The following is a 20,010-nucleotide window of genomic DNA, read 5'->3' as shown; positions in this document are numbered from 1 at the left end:
GTCTGTAGTTCACTCTGACCCCATTAAGTGAAAAAAAGATGAAGTCAGTTAGGTCACAAAGGGGTTACTTTAGTAGTAGTAGTATGAAGTCATCTAATGACTTCATAGATGTTTGGTTTTGATTCAACAATACAAAGACATTGTCTATCGATTGGTAGTTAAGGAGCAGGGCAAAAAAAGTGGTTTTCCTCAGTTAGTGGAATATTTTGTATGTCCGGTTGACGTAAAGCATATTCCAGATGATTCAGCTCTATACTTAGACCTATGGAAGTAGACGTGACCCGTCAAATGCGCGCCTGACAACAGCACTGACAAAACCGCAGCGAGAAAACCGCAAGGTCGAAAGCGCTCCCACAAAAGAGCGCCGACAAAACCACACCCACAAAAGCGCGATTAGGGTTAAGGTAAGAGTTAGGGTTAGGGTTATTACGTTGTTATTACATTGTTTTCGCGTTGTTTCTTGATCGCGCACTTTCATCGGCGCGCTTCTGTGAGTGCGATTTCGACCTTGCGGTTTTCTCGCTGTGGTTTTGTCGGTGTGCATTTGTCGGTGAACCAGAAGTAGAAAGTGGATAACTTTGAGTTAGCAGAGATAAAAATAATTACTTCATTGTAGATTTTGACTTTTTAAAAATGTTCTTGCTGATCCTGGAGCAGGAGGAACAGACACGCACGTATTAAAACAAATATCCTTTCATCTTTTAAAAAGGCCATCAGACTGCAGAAGCACATTGATTTTTAATAAACTGGGTCTATTTCTGTATGGATTGTGGCCAACTTCCTGGAGATTATGGAGAGCTGACATTTTGCATTTATCAGCAACACAAAGTACAATTGAATGAAAGCTTTCTGCCAACCTTCCCTCTCCCCGGCATCAATACCTTTCATTCATTGGCTCGCAGTTTGTTTTCAGTTCGATTATCTAGTGCCTTGGGCTAAGGAAATATTAAATTGTGGCAAGCAGGAACTGAATTTCTTGCTTTGCAGCATCCGATCTCAGCTGCGGCTTAATACAAAACAACGTTAACTCTAATACATATTTTTTAAAGGCCACACCCATTGAGCGAATGAAGCCAACTTTTCTGGTTTAGAAATGAAAAGCAGCACAACGAAAACAGTAGCAATGGAGCAGGACATGATTGCTTGGGTGAGAAATGGAAGAAATGCTGGAAGTGCTTGATTTTGATAGCTCTCTCATACAGGAAAGAACATTAGACATATAGGATATAGAACAGGGCTGTCAAACTCGTGGCTTACGGGCTGGATGCCTCGCGTGTTGGCCATGCCCACCACCAGTTTAGTGAAGGGGGGGGGGAAAGTCATGATATGTCACATGACAACATGATATAGAAGAGTTGTAAGGAGCCTTTGAGATCTTCCAGGTGGTTAGGGTGCAGTACTGCAGGCCACTTCAGCTGACTGTTATCTGCAGTTCAGCGGTTCTAATCTTACCGGCTCAAGGTTGACTCAGCCTTCCATCCTTCCGAGGTGGGTGAAATGAGGACCCAGACTGTGGGGGCAATATGCTGACTCTATAAACTGTTTAGAGAGGGCTGAAAGCCCTATGAAGCGCTATATAAGTCTATCTGCTATTGCTATTGCTATTGCTAACCCTCTGCTCAAACAGGAGACCCCATAGCAGGGGTGTCAAGCTCTATTTGATTGAGAGCTACATGAGAGTTCTTTGACCTTGGGAGGGAGTTTGTGGCCAGCTCAACTTCACTCATGTCGGGGGGCACCTGTGGTGGCCAAGTGCTAAGGCAGGACTTCCCTCAGACCATCCCTCTCTCTCATTATAATCTCCTTCCTTCCTTCCTTCCTTCCTTCCTTCCTTCCTTCCTTCCTTCCTTCCTTCCTTCCTTCCTTCTTTTCCTCTTTATTCTTTCTTCTTCCTTCCCCACTTTCCTTATTTTTCCTTCCTCGTTCTCTTCTCCTCTTTCGACCTTTTTCTTTGGCTTTCCTTTTTCCTTTTCGCCTTTCCTGTCCCTTCTTGGATGCTCAAATGCGAAAGGGGAAACATTTCTCCCTTTGTTTTGTTTCGCTTCTAGTTTGTTTCGCTAGCCCTCCAAAAGCAAAATCGGCACTCAGGAGGGACCCATTTTTGCTGGCAGAGAGTTTTAGGAGGCCGTCAGGGCCAAAAGGAACCCGGGAGGGCTACGCGCAGCCTCCCCGAGCTCCCTTTTTGCTGGCAGAGGCACCGCGGGCCAGTGCTTTGCTGTTTCCAGGGTGGCCCCATGCCCCCCCCCCCCCCCGGATCTGGACCATGCGTTTGACACCCCTGCCCTATACCATTTTGGAGAAACAGACATGGTACTTTATTGCAGATATATACAGTCTGTTTTCATGATGTGTGGATGCTCTGACATCTTGAAGACAATGATGCTTTGCTGTTTAGTTAGCAATTCTACTACACAGGATAGGGGACGTGGTGGCTCAGTGCCTAAGACGCTGAGCTTGTCGATCAGATCGGCAGTTCAGCGGTTCGAATCCCTACCGCCACGTAAAGACAAAGGGAATGTTTATGATGTCTGAAGGTTTTAACTAATTTTTGTCCATCTTCTTCAACAGATGCCTTCCCGTATTATATTGTTAAACATATATTCTCTGGAGGAGACCAATCATTTGTAATTTGCTCAGAAAAAAAGAGGTAAAGCTTTATGGATTTCCACTCCATCTTTTATAGTTACGGGAAGGGAACTTTTGAATTGTGCTTAGAGGCCATACCCCTTTTCCAGTGTGGGCTGAAGCTCATGCCCTGTTTTTTGTATGAATTTATGCTGCTCTAGGTTTGGACACGGTGGCTCAGTGGCTAAGACGCTGAGCTTGTCAATCAGAAAGGTTGGCAGTTGAGCGGTTCAAATCCCTAGTGCCACGTAACAGAGTGAGCTTATTTGTCCCAGCTTCTGCCAACCTAGCAGTTCAAAAGCACGTAAAAATGCAAGTAGAAAATTAGGAACCACTTTTGGTGGGAAGGTAACAGTGTTTCGTGCACCTTCAGTGTTTAGTCATGCTGACCACATGACCATGGAGACGCCTTCGGACAGCACTGACTCTTTGGCTTTGAAACAGAGGTGAGCACCACACCCTAGAGTTGGGAACGACTAGTATATATGTGTGAGGGGAATCTTTACCTTTACCTTACTACACAGGATAGGAATTGCAATGCAATGATGTACTATTTCATTACAATATCTTTATATCAAGCTATCACCCTTCTCCAAAGACAAATAGAGCAGATTCAGATTCAGATTCAGATTTAGTTTATTTGTATGCCGCCCTTCTCCGGGAGGGACTCAGGGCGGCGAACAACTCAGGAGGGAAAAAGGGGACACAGACACAATACACGTAGTTAAAATACACAAGAGTCATACAGCCATACAAGTCGAGAGGGGAGGGGAACCCCAGGCCTACCGGCACAGCCGGGGTTTACATAATTATTTATTTATTCTTTTTTTCTTCAAGAATCACTGGTCTGTACAAAGGCTCATTGCTCTTTTACCATCATGCCAACGCGTTCGTTCAAGATCACTCAGGAAAACTGCATGGCGATGCAGGATACTGAATTTAAATATTCTAGCCCTCCTCGGCATAAGAACCAAATGTCCAAGTATCGTAGCAGAATGAAGACCACACCTGGCTTTCAGGCCAGGCCAACGTCTCTAAAGTTCTCCATAGGACACAATAACATTTTTTTAAGAATGTGTTTATCGGTGTATCTCGGGAGATACAAACGTCTGGTGCAACTGTGAATTTTGGGGAGTGCCTGGTCTGGATTGGCTTCATTTACATTAACAATAGTTATGGAGAAATTGTCCATCCCTCCTCCTGGAATGTGAACAGTTCCTGTGAGAAAAGCTGAAGAGGGAACAGAAATCAAACAATGCATTGTAGTAAGAACATCACTTAGAGACCTAATTTTACCCTGTTTACAATATTTTTCGGACTATAAGACGCACCGGTGTATAAGATGCACCAAGATTTCAAAGAGGTAAGTAAGAAACAAAAGTTTTTGTCCTCTCTGGCTCCCAGGAGCACTCTGCAGGCTTCAGCAGGGCTAGGGGAAGGCAAAAAGCTGAGGTGGCGCAGTGGTTAGAGTGCAGCACTGCAGGCTACTTCAGCATGTCTGCAGTTCTACAGTTCAAATCTCACTGGCTCAAGGTTGACTCAGCCTTCCATCCTTCCGAGGTGGGTAAAATGAGGACCCGGATTGTTGGGGGCAATATGCTGATTCTGTAAACCGCTTAGAGAGGGCTGAAAGCCCTATGAAGCAGTATATAAGTCTTAACTGCTATTGCTATAAAAATGCCGGGAAAACGGGCCATTTTTTGCACAAACTGGCATTTTTGCGGTCCCCCAGCCATGCTGAAGCCTGCAGAGCGCTTCTGGAGGCTGGGGGACGGGGCTTCGGGAGGCCAAAAAATGGGTATATTCAGTTTATAAGCAGCACCAACATGCTCTTTGGGGGAGGGAGGAAGGTGAGTCTTATATTCTGAAAAATATGGTAGCTTCAATATTTTTCCCAATAGCGCTGAGAAGATAACAGGTTCACTTTCCCTATCTTCTCTCCATCTGTACCTTTTTGAGGAATTGATGTAATATACACATTTATTCTGTGATTATATTCTCTATGATTGCATGTTAAGCTGCCTGTCAGAGTTTCTACATCAATGATCATTGTATCAGAATAGCTTATTTGGCTTCTTTGTTTCTTCTTGTTAGAATAATGATATTATCTGGTTTAGTCTTTTTTAAAAAGAAAGAGTTATTACCAAGAAAATCCTTCTTGTTTTCCTCATGAAAGTCATGGAAGACTGTCCAAAAATTCTTGATGGTTTCATCTGACGCTTCAAAACCTTCGTATTTGGCATTCTGTAGAGAGAATGAACATGAACCTCTCTGTTAATGGTTCTGGATAGGATCTAAGGCCACTCTGCATTTGAAGCGCTAAGGATTCCTTTTGCCAGAAACATAGTTTCAAACAATTGGCCCTCTCCCTCCGTGTCTGTAAAACTATAGAGACTCAAAGCTAACTCCAAGCATTTCTGAACCCGAGAAATGATGGACATTGGACTGGGATGCAACTCCTAATTTTGGCCTTAGGAACATTTGCTGATTAATATTCATGGGTCAAACGATACATTCTGCCTTTATTTTCAGTGTTATTAGGCATAAGAAATCCAGCCCTGTTATATATTTTGCAGTGCTTTCAGTGTGGATCAGCTCACAGTATCTATACAGGTAATCCTAAATGTATAATATTTATACATATTTAAGGATTGATCAAATTCTATGTCCAAGATTCAGCACTCCTGCAAATTTGAAAAAACAATAAGAAGAGTTCCACAAGGACACTGGAATAAAGACTAGTAATGTAAGGATTGAGGCAGAGGAGCACATTCTACCTTTTCTAACTGGTCCCAGTTGTATGTGGTATGTCCAAACAGGATATTGCGGAGCTCAAGAGGAAGAAACATTTTCCACGTTGCACTTGGGCAACCTCTTTGAAATCCACGTGCGAAGTCCTCAAACTGCTTCTTCACGGAATCATTAAATATGTAATTCACATAAGCATCAACGTATTCTCTTCTGTAAATACGTGCAATTTGGTTATTTAGCAGTTTATAAAAGCAAACATCAGCTCAAAGAAGAGTGACTTGCAAAGTCTGAGGGAGAGGGAACAGTACAGGCTGCTTCCAAGTCGTAGCATCCCTAGGCTGTGTCACTCTGTCCCGGAAATGGGCACAATTCTGGATCAGCCAAAATTCATTGCAGCTGCTCAAAAAAATGGTTCTGCCAATTACCTCCCTGCGACCAATTAGATCTCATAGATTGGGCCTCCTCCGAATTCCATCGGCCAGCCAGTGTCGGCTGGCAACTACAAGGAGGAGAGCCTTTTCTGTAGTAGCTCCGACCCTTTGGAACAAGCTCCCCGTGGAGATTCGTACTCTCACCACCGTCCAGGCCTTCCGCATAGCCCTTAAGACCTGGCTAGCCCGTCAGGCCTGGGGACAAAGATAGCCGCCCCTCCCGAATGATGAATGAATGTTGCTCATTATTTTTATTTATATGTGTCTACGTCTTTGTTTGTATTCCCCCTCCTGATTTTATGTGAGCCGCCCTGAGTCCCCTCAGGGAAAAGGGCGGCCTATAAATGTTAATAAACTATCAAACTAACTATCAAACTTCTCGTTTCCGGGACAGACCCACACGGCCTATGGATGCTAAGGTGTGGAGCAACCTGCTGTCCTCCTCCAGCGTGATCTCCAGAACGTCCCTGAGATCTACAAGAAATTAAGTGAGCGATTATGACAGGGTGGGGAGGAGAATGGGACGGGAAGCAAGCCCAAGATCTTCAGGAACGGGAGGGGTAGAAAGTGAAGCATGTGGTGCCTCCGGGTAGGGGAAGCCTTGAGAGACCCAGGACAAATGGACCTGCGCTAGGCCCCCCCTACCCCTGAGGCATCTCATGCTCTTCTTAACAACATTGGAGAGAGAAAGGATGGAGGTTGCTAAGCAAGCTGTGCCATCACTTGTGACCTTAAGGAGCAAGCTCCATTACAGTCAAAAGTTGAAGACTACCAATAAATCAGCAGTAGTCTAAAAGACTGATTTGGGAATTTAAAATCCTCAGGTTTGATTTTCTTTTGATACTGAATTTATAAGTTTGGTAACCTACTACTTCAACCTATAAAATTATTAACACCACTGAATATCTTACAGGAGGGTGTCAAACTCAAGGCCCGCGGGTCATATCTGGCCCACGGATGTTTAAATCCGGCCCACAGGGCCAGCCTGAAAATATCAAAGGACCAGCCCGCAGTGCTTCTGCTGGCCAAAACGGGCTGGGTGCGGGTTAGGGTAGGGTTAGTTAACCCATTTTTGGCTGGCAGAGTGTTGCTAGAGGCTGGGGAGGGTGAAAACGGGCCGCACAGAGGCCTCCCACTCTGCCGGTCTATTTTGGCTAGTAAAGTGCTGCAGGAGGCTGTTCAGGCTGAAAACGATAATTACACAATTATCATTATCGAGTAACTTTAGCTGATGGGAGATTTTTAAGACTTCCAACAGAGAATGATCTTTTCTACCAAGAGTCTAAATTAGCCAAGTCCTATTCAACTATGTTTAGATTCTATGTTAAAATGTCATTGAGAAAATTTATATTCTATCCAAAGGTAATTGTAATTAAATGTCAACGAACAAACCCATTCCTGGGAAAACTTGCCTGTTGTATAAAGTAACAGGTATGTTGGCACCGTTTTCTTTCAATTCAACCTCAATTCTGGATCCTTTACGCTCTTCAACTACCTGCATAACAATAAGAGTATAAGATATGTATGGATGGTTTGTTTTCAGAACATTAGGCATTCTATGCAGATGGGTGAACTATAGAAATGAACATTTCCCCTCATATTATAGGGCTGGTATTTCATATCATTGTAAGACACTTTGGAAAAGGCAGATGATAACAAGAGAAAGGACTTCATGTTGTATTTGGGTGTCAGTTCTGGAACTTCCAGACCAAAATTGCTTGACTTGATTGATCATCGGCAGCAAGCTAATTTCTAACTGCAATTGATTACTATGGCTGTGTGGGGAAAAATGGTATACACATATTATCAAACACGGGCCACAAATGATATTCCCACTATCCTGTCAGAACTAATGAAGCTTCTTGAATGAGAAGCAAAATGTCTTTTTCTTCATTTCTTCAGTCAAGAAAAAAACATAATCCAGTAAACTTTGTCGGCTGGGTTGGACTAGATGACCTACAAGATCCCATCCAACTCTGTTAATCTGTAACTTTTGGAGGGGAGGGGGAAAGCACCCTTGAGACAACCCTGACTTGGATGACTCAGAATCTCCATAGATATTTAGCATAAATTCAGTAAAAAATTACATTAAACCATGGTTTGGCCAAATAACAATTGGATGAGCTCAAACAACCCCTTGAATCTGAAGTAAAGGAAATTACATAATAACGTAGCAGTTTTCCCCAACCTGACATTCTCAAGATAACTAAAAACTGTAGAGCAGTGGAAGGTTCGTTCTCCGAGCTTGTGGGTTGGTTTCTGAACGTTTTGTTACCAGGCTATGTAATATCTTCAGTGACATTAGGGAATGTCAGCGTTGGTACTATTCTGCTTATGAGGGCTTTGTGTGGTCAGTAGGTCTTTTGATGGGAGTATCACATCAAGAGTCCAGAGGGTCCAATGATGGGTCATGAGGGGTCAGGTGTGAGTCATGTCAGGTGACGGTCTTGTGCTGGGTAGGTGAGGGTCATTGGGAAGCCCTTATAAGCAGAAGATCAACATTGACATTGTAACGAAACACTAGGAAACCAGCCTCCTCTCATCCTATACCCGAGCTACATGACCCGACAAATGCGCGCCCGACAAAAGCGCGCCGCCAAAACCGCAGCGAGAAAACCATGACGTCGAAATTGTGCCAACAGCGCACCGACAAAACCGCGCCCACAAAAGCGTGATTAGAGTTAAGGTAAGGGTTAGGGTTAGGTTTAGGGTTATTACGTTGTTTTCGCGTTGTTTGTCGGCGCGGTTTTGACCTCGCGGTTTTGTCGCCGCGGTTTTGTCGTGCGCGCATTTGTCGGTGAACCCCCGAGCTACAGATATTCCCCACTATTGCAGAGCATGCATTGTTATATAACAGTCAGTTGAAGTTATCTTTTACTCTGATGTTTTCAAGAGTAGCAGTAGAGAAAGGCTGGTTTAACCCAGCCAGGTTGTCCTACCGTGAAATCCAACATCATCCCTTTAAAGTTGTCATCATAGCGTTCATCCAGTATGAGCTGAAGAATACTAAACGGGAAAAGAATAAAGTGAAACAAACTGCTTCCCCCAATATTAAAATAATTTGCTTATTTATTCCCATGTCAGTTTTAACAGAAATTGATTCTTAAGAATAGTCTTAAGCCTCCAGCCTAGTTTTTGTCTCTGTTCAGTTAAACTAAGACTGACACCCAGTTTTCTAAATGGAGAAAATAAAGGAGACTTCATGCCAAGAACAACTCCTGGGGGGTTCCACCACAAAACCGCAGACGACAAAATCGCGCTCGACGAAAGCGCGTACGTGACGTCATCACAGCACGACGAAAACATTGCGCTGTGATTGATAAATGTAAAAATAAAGCGGAAACCTTACCCTAACCCCCCCAAACCTAACCCTAAACCTAACGCTAAACCTAACGCTAACCCTTAACCTAACGCTAAACGTAACCCTAACGCTCTAAACCTAACCCTAACCCTAACCCTAACCCTAACCCTTACCTTTATGTGAATCGGCTTGCTTTAATTTTATTTTTATTTCAATTTTTAATTTTTTTCGTCGCGCTGTGATGACGTCAAATGCGCGCTTTCGTCGAGCACGCTTTTGTGGACCGCGGTCACGCTCCTGGGGTTATATTCCTGCACTTTTCTTGGCAGTATTGCAGAACTAGTTAGGCATTGCCTTCTTCACTCTTCTTTTAAATGTCCCAGTCTAGCCAACACCTGATTCTCAGATGTCTTTCATTTAAGTATCAACCAGGACAGACTTTGGTTTAGCTTCCAATATTAGCTTGTGTAAGGTAAAGGTTGTTGTTGTTCCTGACTGTAGGGGGCAGTGCTCAGCTCCATTTCAAACCCGAAGAGCCAGCACTTGTCCGAAGATGTCTCCGTGGTCATGTGGCCAGCAGGACTAAATGCTGCAGGTGCACAGAACGCTGATACCTTCCCACCAAAGGTGGTTCCTATTTTTCTACTTGAATTTTTACATGCTTTTGGACTGCTAGGTTGGCAGAAGCTGGGGCAAGTAATGGGAGCTCACTAGGGATTCGAACCGCCAAACTGCCAACCTTTCTGATCGACAAGCTCAGCATCTTAGCCACTGAGCCACCTATCAGCTTATGTATATCCAAGCAATTTTGGATCACAGAAAAAGAAGAGTACTTGATCGGCAATATCAATTATCACCATATGGTTCTGAAAAATAATGTTATGCCATACCGTCCAATATCAGGAGAGAGTTCTTTTAAATCTTCCAGCGTTGGCTCTATATTTGCCAATTTCTTGAACAACGCAAGAGGGAAGGGCAAAGCAATTATCGACTTATTTTGGAGCGCTATTCCAAACAGGTTCCCAATTAAAAAATATATGTCTTCCTCTGTTGATACCTAATTTGAAAAATCAATATGCAAGTAATGAAAAATACACTGTAAATTAATGAGCGCCTACTTACAAAATAAATGTTGTATTTCTGAGACTTCTATGCTATTTCAAACTCATTTCCCATAATTCGGCTTTAGCTGCAAGAGGTTGCCTGCCTACATCCCCTTTCTACAACTCTGCTTGCCAATTTTCTCTCTGGCTGTTCTTTGTTTTCTCCAGCAATGTAGATCATTATAGGCATATGGACTCCTCAGATAAGCGCAGGATAAAAATGGGTCTCTGCTGAATGCGTCATTCAGAAGCATTCTAATTATGGCTCCCTCTATCTCAACCCTGCTAACATTAACGAACATTGAAGGACTGTGAGCCCTTTCATCTATCACAGAGGTGTCAAACTCGAGGCCCGCGGGCTGAATCCGGCCCATGGGGTGCTTAGATCAGGCCCACAGGGCTGCTCTGGAAACAGTGAAAGACTGGCCCATGGTGCCTCTGCCAGCAAAAACTGAGCTATCTGAGGAGGGCAGTCCGTGGCCCTCCTGGGCTCCGTTTTCACTGGCAGGTGGCTGCAGGAGGCCATCGCAAACAAAAACAGAGCGCAGGAGGACCTCATGCGGGCTGCAGGACATTGAGCTGGTCACACCCACTTGGCCCCATGAGGTCAAACACAAGCTGATGTGGCCCTCAATGGAATTGAGTTGGACACCCCTGGTCTATGATATTTCAACAGGGGTTGAACCTGAGATCTTTTGCATGCTGAGCAAGTCACCTGCCATTAAGCTATAGTTCTTCCTGTACAGGTAGTCCTCGACTTATGACCACAGTTGAGCCCACAATTAATGTTGCTAGGTGAAACATTTGTTAAGTGAGTTTTGCCCCAGTTTGCAACCTTTCTTTATCAAAGTTGTTAAGTGAATTGTTAATTGAGTTGTTAAGTGAACCTGGCTTCTCCATTCACTCTGCTTGTCAGAAGGTTACAAAACTTGATCCCAAGACCCCTAGACATTGCAAGCCCTGGACATTGCAATATGAGTCAGTTGCCAAGTGTTTGAATTTTGTTCAAGTGACCATTGGGGAAGCTGCAATGGTCGTAAGTGTGAAAAATGATCATAAGTCATTTTTTTCAGTGATGTCATTTTGAATGGTTGCTAAACAAAGTACTTCAAATCGAGGACTATCCATACTGGAAAGAATGGAAAGCACATGACTCTTGATTCTAAAAAGGAAAGTACAAATAAAGGAAACCAACATCTGAATAGTTCACTTGCATAATCTACTTGTGTGATTTCTACCATATTGTTTCTTCATAGTTTTTTAATAGGAATATCTTTTCACACCAGAATAAAGATACAGCTTGATGCAATATCCATATTACAAGCTGAAACGGTTACGTTTCATCAGATGGTGATCAAATCTAGCATTTATTAATGCTAACAATTTCCCCATTAATAGAGGAGAAATATATCAACGCTTGCTATCCACAAAAGCTAAATGGATAACAAATTTCCAGGACTACAAATAATTTATCCCTAAATAGACAATGCCAAAAAGAGGACAGAAATCATCTCCCATCTCTTTTACAGGTCAATCATGCATATTTTCTAACCTCTATTGAAAAGTCAATGGTCAAAGAGATCAATTACCTCCAAAGCAATTCCTATTTTTATAGCTAATAGCAGAAAGCATAAATAAATGCAGTACATATATAGCAATAGCAATAGCAGTTAGACTTATATACCGCTTCATAGGGCTTTCAGCCCTCTCTAAGCGGTTTACAGAGTCAGCATATTGCCCCCAACAACAATCCGGGTCCTCATTTTACCCACCTTGGAAGGATGGAAGGCTGAGTCAACCCTGAGCCGGTGAGATTTGAACAGCCGAACTGCAGAACTGCAGTCAGCTGAAGTAGCCTGCAGTGCTGCATTTAACCATTGCGCCACCTCGGCTATACATGTACGTACCTCATGAGAGAACCAAATATGGTGCGAATCTTCAAAGTGCCTAAATACTTGTGCTTTTGGAATACACAGTTGACTGCTGATGATTGTGAAGAAATCCTGGATCAGGCCCCCATACTTGATATCAGGTTGTCCTTCAAAATACACCTGAAGAATTAAGTAAAATTAGCCAGATATTTACACTAATTTAGACTGATAAACTAAATATAAAAATATTTCTGGTTGCTCACAAATCAGAACATCTTTACTAGTTTTTTCCCTCTGAATTAAAGCTATAAAGGTAAAGGTTCCCCTCACACATATGTGCGTTCCTGACTCTAGGGGGCGGTGCTCATTTCCATTTCAAAGCCGAAGAACCATTAGTCTCCAAAGACGTCTCCATGATCATGTGGCGGCATGACTAAATGCCAAAGGTGGTTCCTATTTTTTTTACTTGCATTTTTACATGTTTTCAAACTGCTAAGTTGGTAGAAGCTGGGACAAGTAACAGGAGCTCACTCCGTTACGCAGCACTAGGGATTCGAACGGCCAAACTGCCGACCTTTCTGATCGACCACCTCAGCGTGTTAGCCACTGAGCCACCTCAAAAAGCTATAACTCTAAATCATTCAGAACATCCCTGAAACAGCGAAACCTCTTTCAGACATGCTAGCCTTTCAAGAACAAAGCCTCTCAATTTATCCTTGAAATAGAAAATAATTGCCGAAATTAAATTGTGACACATCAGAAATCAGTGAAATTCTCAAGAAGAACAAGCAGGATCAGGATTTACTCAATTGATACCTCGCCTTATCAAAACCACAACAACCCAACAACAACAACAAAAGAGATCCATGTAAAATATTATTGGTTTATTTAGAACAGGGTTTTCCAACCTAGGCAATTTGAAGATGCATGGCCTTCAACATCCAGAATTCCCCAGATCTCATGTTGAATTCCAGGAAAATACGAATTCAGCAACAGAGTTGTCAATGCTTGGAATGCACTACTTGACTCTGTGATTTCTTCTCCAAACCTTTAACCTTAAGACTGTCTACGGTTGACCTCACCCCATTTCTAAGAGGTCTGAAATAGCAATAGCATAAGCGCACCAATGTGCCTACCATCCCTGTCCTAATGTCCCCATTTATTTGTATCCATTTCATGTATTCAAATGGATACATCATATCCATGATGTATCATATTTATACTTATATATGTTATCTAATACATGCTTGACAAAATAAACAAACAAATTAATAAAATACAATAAAATTCTGGGAGTTGAAGTTTCCTGACTGAATCTTTTTCCTGTTGTCACTCAGGTTCAATTCAGCTTCCTGTGAATATTTTTCTTAACATGGACACTTTAAAAACCAGAGGGATTAATCCTTGGCACACTTTTTTAAGATTTGTGAACTTCAACACCCAGAATTCTCTCAGCCGCCATGCTGGCCACGGAATTCTGGGAGTTGAAGGCTGCACACGTCTTCAAAGTTGCAAAAGACTTGAACTTAGAAGACGCTTCGATAAAAGCCTTGGCTGCGGTAAATCCACCTAAACTGGGCTGCCAGTCTACCCAGCCATCTCGTTCCTCCTTTCCCGAACCGCCCAAGTCCATCCTCCTCACGTACTGCTTTGAGGAGGAAAACCGGCAGTTCAAACCGCACCCGGAACCAAAGGCATAGTGCTTAAGAAGTATACCGGAGTTCTATTTTAAAGCGCTCTGCTGCCCCGGAAGGAGTTTCCGCAAAGGCGGCTTCCACTTCCTGCCTGGTTCGACCTTTCGCGCTCCGCAGCGAATCATGCTCGCCCTGCGCGGCTTGCGGCTTCTGACTCGCCTCCCGCGCCAGGGGCTTCTGCGGGCCAGTCGGGCGGCTTGCACGGCGGCGGAGAACGGGGGGAAAACGACCGACCAAGGACCGCAAAGGCCGCCCTTCGACGCCGGGTTGCTGGAGATCCTCGTGTGTCCCCTGTCGAAAAAGCCGCTCAGGTCTTTTCTAGTATCTTTTGCCCTTGTTTTGCTCTCCGCCCGGTCTCGCTTGCCCATCGCGGCTTTTGCCCCGGTTGCCGAGTGCGTCGGCCTACGCCCGTTCCCCCATGGCCAGCACGTCTTCCCTGGTGGCAATGGGTTATGTAGTCCAAGGCGGCGGCTCCCCGCCAGGATGGGAAACTCATCCTATCCTCCTTTCCCTATTTTATTTCCCAGTAGTTTGGAATTGAACTGTTTATGAAGCATAGGTATTTATATGCTTAATAATATATGATTGCTTCATAGAAATGATAGATAGATAGATAGATAGATAGATGATAGATAGACTAGGGGAGGAGTAAGCATTTATCTCTCCCCCCCCCCCCGTCTTTATCTATAAGCATCTTATTTCTTTCCTCCCCAGTCTTTATCTATCTATCTATCTATCTATCTATCTATCTATCTATCTATCTATCTATCTCAATCAATATATTTATCATCTGTCTATCTATCTGAGATTTGGGGGAAGGGGGAAGGAGTAAGCGTTTCTGTCAGAAGCATCTTATTTCCTTCACGGATCTTCATGTAAGAGCTATCAAATCATGAAATCTCTTGCACGTTATAGATTATTCAATTCAATCATTAGTTTAATACAGCTCAATAATTCCTATTTCTAATAGTTGGTTCAGAAGAGTCATGGTATTTTTACAAATGGCCCCTCAGAAATCCTTATCAAGATTACATAGATTTTCTTTCTTTCTTATATTGAGTGGTTTCTCCCCCTCCTAATCGCCAATAAAATATTGGTATTCTAGATGTTGGGCTGCTCTGCAGCTTTGCACTGAGCGACTTTGTCCATCCATGAATTGACCCACAACTAAGGAATTTAAGCCAGTGAATTGAAGTCCTTCCCATTCAGGATCCCCCTTGCAATGTATGCATAGTTCCTCTTCTCCCAAGTGCTGAGTGTCCTTCCCAATAGCCTGTCCTAGTTTACTATTTATGTATACAGTATATTTCTTAAATCAAGAACAATAATAAATCTCATGAGTCATTATTTGCTGTATTTTCCAGGTATAACGAATCCACAAATGAGTTAATTAATGAAGAACTAGGTATAGCATACCCCATCATAGATGGCATTCCTAATATGATACCTCAGGCAGCAAGAATGATTGGCAAGGAGAAGCAGGAAACGGAACCTGAACAAACCTAGATTATCCTCTTGGAAGGAAGTTGGAAGACAAGTAGAGGAAGATGTTTCCCTCGTTTCCTACCATGACTGTACTTGTCCCGCTGTTGTCTTTAGCTGGCCTCTTCTATTCAGCCAGTGTAGATGAAAACTTCCCCCAGGGCTGCACAAGTACAACAAGCATATGTTTCTACAGCCTGCTGCTTCCAATTACAATACCAGTTTATGTATTTTTCCATCTTTGGACGTGGATGGGCCTTAAACTTTTCCGCCACAACTAGATTGTGCTTAACTCTAAGAAGCCTCTTGAAATAAAGAATGGAGTGAAGCTTTCTGAATATTCTGACCCTTACAGTACACCTGAAATGAAACAGAGGCTAACTGTCTTCAGATGCAAGTACATCCAAGCAAATTGAAAAGTCCCTTGCCCTTTAGGGCATGCCTACAGTACCAAAGTAGCATCAAAAGCCACAGGAATTTCGAACAAGAAATCAAATATAGACATCAAAGAAGCAATATGAAGTTATACGGGCAAATCTTCTCTCAATGAAGGATCTTAGGCATGCAACAAAACAGTTTAGATGTGTCTGCTTGTGTAGGAAATGTCATTTTTCTAGTCTTCAGTGGAAAAAAAATTCTGCATAGTTATTCCAAAAGGCAGTTTCATTACTTGATGATTACAGACAATTGTTTATATAGACTGAGTGCAAAATAGTGCTTTGCCAAATTGATAGATTAAAAGCTCCGAATGAATACTAACGTTCAAATATATTTCAGTTCTGAATGTGTAACACGGTCACAGGTATACTATATAGAGTTATTGGCTTGCTGACAATGTAATATTAGACTTTATTTCTCTTTGATGAAGCTGCACTATTGTACTGCGCAGACCCAGAATTTTGAATTCAGATCCACAAGTAAGAGTGCTGTGTCCTGAAACTTGACACTAAATGAAAAATAATGAAATTGAATAGGAAATGGTTTCTAATAAAGCATCTGCAGTGCCTATGTATTTTGTATACTTACTATTATATTTTTATATATGCTGCGGAACCTCCTTTTTTAAAAAGTACACAATATTTCTATTCAGGTTTTATAAGGAAAGCATCAAAATGAAGTATCAGCTAGAATTACTCCAACACTGCAGTTGCTTCCATGCCAAAATGAGCCTCTACATAACGGGTGACAACCTTGATCGTGTCACATGTTTTGTTTGCCTTTGTGGGGGTAGGGTGGTAGTGTCCTGCGTGTGACACATCCGGCCCACGGACCACCAGTTTGACAGGCCTGCTCTAGATTGTTACATCTCAGGTGAGAGACAAATGCCTTTCACTGTCTTATATGTGTCACTTAATTGTAGCTTGATTATAGATATACAAAATTGGATGCTTACTTGAAAAGATTGCCGAAAGCAAATTTCTTCTGCATTTCTTAGATAGCGCCAGGTATCCTGTAGTAAATCCTGCTCCCTTACAGTCATTGTCGAGGGTGGATTGTATGTCTAGGATGGAATAATTGGGTTAAAAGTCATTTTGACAAATTTTGTTAATGTTGCAGTATGTTCCTAGGTATACATACCGCTAGGTATTCCAAGTCCAATATTTTGCAATGTGTTTCATGAACCACAATTTTATCTTCAAGATTCAAGATGAAAGGAAATTGGCTGAACACATATAAAGCCAGCTGAAATAACAAAGAGGAATTATTTATGATTTAAGACATGTACATTTTAAAGTTGACTTATTATAAACCAAAACCCATCTAATCATTATAGCTCAAGAATAAAGGCCACTGAATCAATCCACAATAAAGGCAACCATTTTAATAGAATATCTGTAACTCATGGCTAAATTCTGGGGTTCTTGGTGCTCTGATCTTAGTTCTTTGCTTGCAAATGTTTCATTGCCCAACTAGATAACATTATCAGTGCAAGTGTGTGTGGTTTATTGCTTGCTTATATAAGTTTACCCTGCCAGTTTTGGGGGGGGGGGTGTTGATGTATTCCTTGGGAAGGGGCGGTCCTTGATTATAATGTTTTCTGCCTGAATGGCGTTAATCCCTGCGTAAAAACTCTGCATTTCAGAACCCACAATTATCTAGCACAATAGGCACAGACCATGTCATTAAACTTCATGTTCAGTCCACAGTATTGATGTAAATGGCCAGGAAACTCCATATTAATTTTAAGATATCTCCAGCAAAACACTTCCCTCTCTTGATAGAAATGAATAAAAAAAAGGATAGAATACAATAACAGAGTTGGAAGGGACCTTGGAGGTCTTCTAGTCCAACCCCCTGCCTAGACAGGAAACCCTATAGCATTTCAAAAAAATGGTTGCTCTACCTGTCAGGAAATTTCTCCTCAGTTCTAAGTTGCTCCTCTCCTTGATTAGTTTCCACCCATTGCTTCTTGTTCTACCCTCAGGTGCTTTGGAGAATAGTTTGACTCCCTCTTCTTTGTGGCAACCCCTGAGATATTGGAACACTGCTATCATGTCTCATCTAATCCTTCTTTTTATTAAACTAGACATGCCCAGTTCCTGCAACCGTTCTTTATATGTTTTAGCCTCCAGTCCTCTAATCATCTTTGTTGCTCTTCTCTGCACTCTTTCTAGAGTCTCCACATCTTTTTTACATTGTGGTGACCAAATCCGGATGCAGTATTCCAAGTGTGGCCTTACCAAGTGGTATTAACACTTCACGTGATATTGATTCTATCCCTCTGTTTATGCAGCCTAGAACTGACATTTGACCAGAAAAAATATAAACTTAATGAAATAATATCTATACAACTTACGTTTATATCAGAACATGCCGACTTAAACCGTAACAAGAACTGCTCCCAAAAACAAAAAAGCAAAAATAATTAGTAAGCTACATTGCAATTATGCTTAAAGAACTGTCCCTTGCTGGAATAAGTACCAATGCTCCCTGGGAGCCATTCTATGCAAAAATCTGCTATCAATTTCCACTATAGTTACAGATAAATAGACACATGTATTTTTTATTTAGAGTGGCATTTTAAAATAGCTCAATGATATATGCTGAACATTCTGAAGTGTAAATTGCCCTTCAGTCTTGCAGTTTCATATCTCCAAATTTAGATCTGGTAAGGAGGATGAAGTGTAGGGAAGATAATTTTAAATTCTTCGTCATGTATACTTTACCAGTAGTAGCTCGCGCAACCCCCCCTCTCCAGCCGTGCAGAGCGCCATTCACTGGCAATTGGAAGGCGCCAAGCCGCGGAAGCCAGGCAGTGGCGAACAGGCGCTCACGCGGCTTGGTGATACCCTATGTCAGTGAATGGCGCTGTGCCCGGCTGTAAAGGGGGTTTGCCGGATGGCTGCTCGTGAGCGTGGTCGCTTCATGGCTGTTGTGTTGCGCTGTTGCGACAGCGCAACACAGCCATTTGCCCATGAGGCTGTGCCCGGCTCTTTGGGAGCCCACTCGGAAGAGAGCAGCCGCCCGGCAACCCCAAAACAATAAACTCTCCCGCCATAATAAAGCCCAAGTCATATTTTGTAGGTAAAAAGAAAATAAGACCCTGTCGTATTTTCGGGGAAACACGGTATATAGGCAGTCCTTGACATACAGCCATTCATTTAGTGACCATTCACACTGAAACTTTGACCATTTTTCACACTTCAGACTGTTGCATCCTCACAGCTTATTTCAGCTGTTCCTTTCAAAAGGAAATATATAACAAGTCACAGAGTGGTGAAATTCAAAATTTTCTACTACCGCTTCTGTGGGCGTGGCAGGGGAAGGACACCGCAAAATCCCCATTCCCTCCCCACTCCTGGGGGAAGGATATTGCAAAATCTCCATTCCCACCCCACTGGGGGGCCAGACAGAGGTGGTATTTGCCGGTTCTCCAAACTAATTCAAAATTTCCGCTACCAGTTCTCCGGAACCTGTCAGAACCTGCTGAATTTCACCCCTGAAGTCACGTCAATGAAATACTGTACAGGAGTGTTGTGTGATTTTATTTGAAGAACTGTTCCTAGTCAATTGGCTAATTTCAAACACTTAACCCAAAGCTATTCTCCAGTTTAATACTATTCTACCACTTTCAGATATAGTGGAAGCAATATGTTGTTTTAATTTGAAGACCACCCAGAATCGTCAGAATTCAGGCAAATTTAAATTAAAAAACAAAACAAAAAAATAAGCGCTTACATTGAAATCCAATGGGAACCTATCCAAATTTAAAATTATCTTCTTTACTTCAGGTACATAAAAATTGCTTTCATGAATTTTGAAGCCAGACCTGCAATTTACCTGTATTTATAAACAGAATTAAAGCAAATGTTAATCTGGAGACAAGATAATCAGTTAAAACACAAACCAAAACAAATTCTACACTTGTCAAAGTAGCAGCATTTGCACCTAATTTTAATATAAAAACAAATACACAGATATTTTAGGAGGTGTTTTTTTTTCCTAGACAAGGAAGTTCCCAAGGGCTGCGTAACTTTTAAGAAGTTTTTCCCCAAATCCATTAAAGGTTAGTCTTAAGGAAATCAGTGCCTAAACAGAACTTTTCCAAAGGGTTTTTTTTTTTAAAGGAAGCATTTTTGTTCGGCTTCTGTGCTCTTGTAGTTTTGATGCAACCCAATCAAAATGCAGAACGAAGGGCAAAATAACCATGACCCAACAAAAGTGCGCACAACAAAAGCGCGCCGGCAAAACCGCGTCGCTAAAACCGTGAGGTCATCACCGCGGCGACAACAGCGCGGTGACAGAAGGGCA

At 42.4% G+C, this 20,010-nt stretch overlaps 3 protein-coding genes across 3 annotated transcripts in view; 2 read left to right on the top strand and 1 right to left on the bottom strand.

Annotated features, from left to right (window-relative positions):
- Nucleotides 1-3,420: 3,420 nt before the first annotated feature.
- The window catches only part of LOC106544239 (E3 ISG15--protein ligase HERC5), a 42,880-nt gene continuing 26,290 nt past the window's right edge, over nt 3,421-20,010 (bottom strand). Inside the window, exons 14-24 of the mRNA XM_087724098.1 lie at nt 19,438-19,539; nt 18,056-18,094; nt 16,837-16,941; nt 16,652-16,759; nt 12,119-12,262; nt 9,999-10,165; nt 8,747-8,813; nt 7,220-7,302; nt 5,403-5,586; nt 4,770-4,869; nt 3,421-3,855 (exon numbers count right to left, since the gene is read on the bottom strand). Of these exons, the coding sequence (XP_087580224.1) occupies nt 3,641-3,855; nt 4,770-4,869; nt 5,403-5,586; nt 7,220-7,302; nt 8,747-8,813; nt 9,999-10,165; nt 12,119-12,262; nt 16,652-16,759; nt 16,837-16,941; nt 18,056-18,094; nt 19,438-19,539 (1,314 nt within the window). The 3' untranslated portion in view covers nt 3,421-3,640. The remainder of the gene's footprint in view (nt 3,856-4,769; nt 4,870-5,402; nt 5,587-7,219; nt 7,303-8,746; nt 8,814-9,998; nt 10,166-12,118; nt 12,263-16,651; nt 16,760-16,836; nt 16,942-18,055; nt 18,095-19,437; nt 19,540-20,010) is intronic.
- PYURF (PIGY upstream open reading frame) lies at nt 13,866-15,282 on the top strand. Its single transcript, XM_087724100.1, has 2 exons — nt 13,866-14,087; nt 15,141-15,282. The coding sequence occupies exons 1-2, from the start codon at nt 13,900-13,902 to the stop codon at nt 15,280-15,282; spliced, it is 330 nt and encodes a 109-aa protein (XP_087580226.1). The 5' UTR covers nt 13,866-13,899.
- Nucleotides 15,324-16,268, top strand: PIGY (phosphatidylinositol glycan anchor biosynthesis class Y). The gene has a single exon (XM_014060463.2). It carries the CDS (start codon nt 15,324-15,326, stop codon nt 15,537-15,539), a length of 216 nt encoding a protein of 71 aa, XP_013915938.1. The 3' UTR covers nt 15,540-16,268.

Source organism: Thamnophis sirtalis, unplaced genomic scaffold (assembly GCF_051295495.1).
Source record: "Thamnophis sirtalis isolate CommonGarterSnake01/CBP01778 unplaced genomic scaffold, rThaSir2_p1.2 scaffold_10, whole genome shotgun sequence".
Taxonomy (NCBI): Eukaryota; Metazoa; Chordata; class Lepidosauria; order Squamata; family Natricidae; genus Thamnophis; species Thamnophis sirtalis.
The sequence above is the reverse complement of the archived record's forward strand: the minus strand, read 5'-3'. Positions and strand labels throughout refer to the sequence as shown.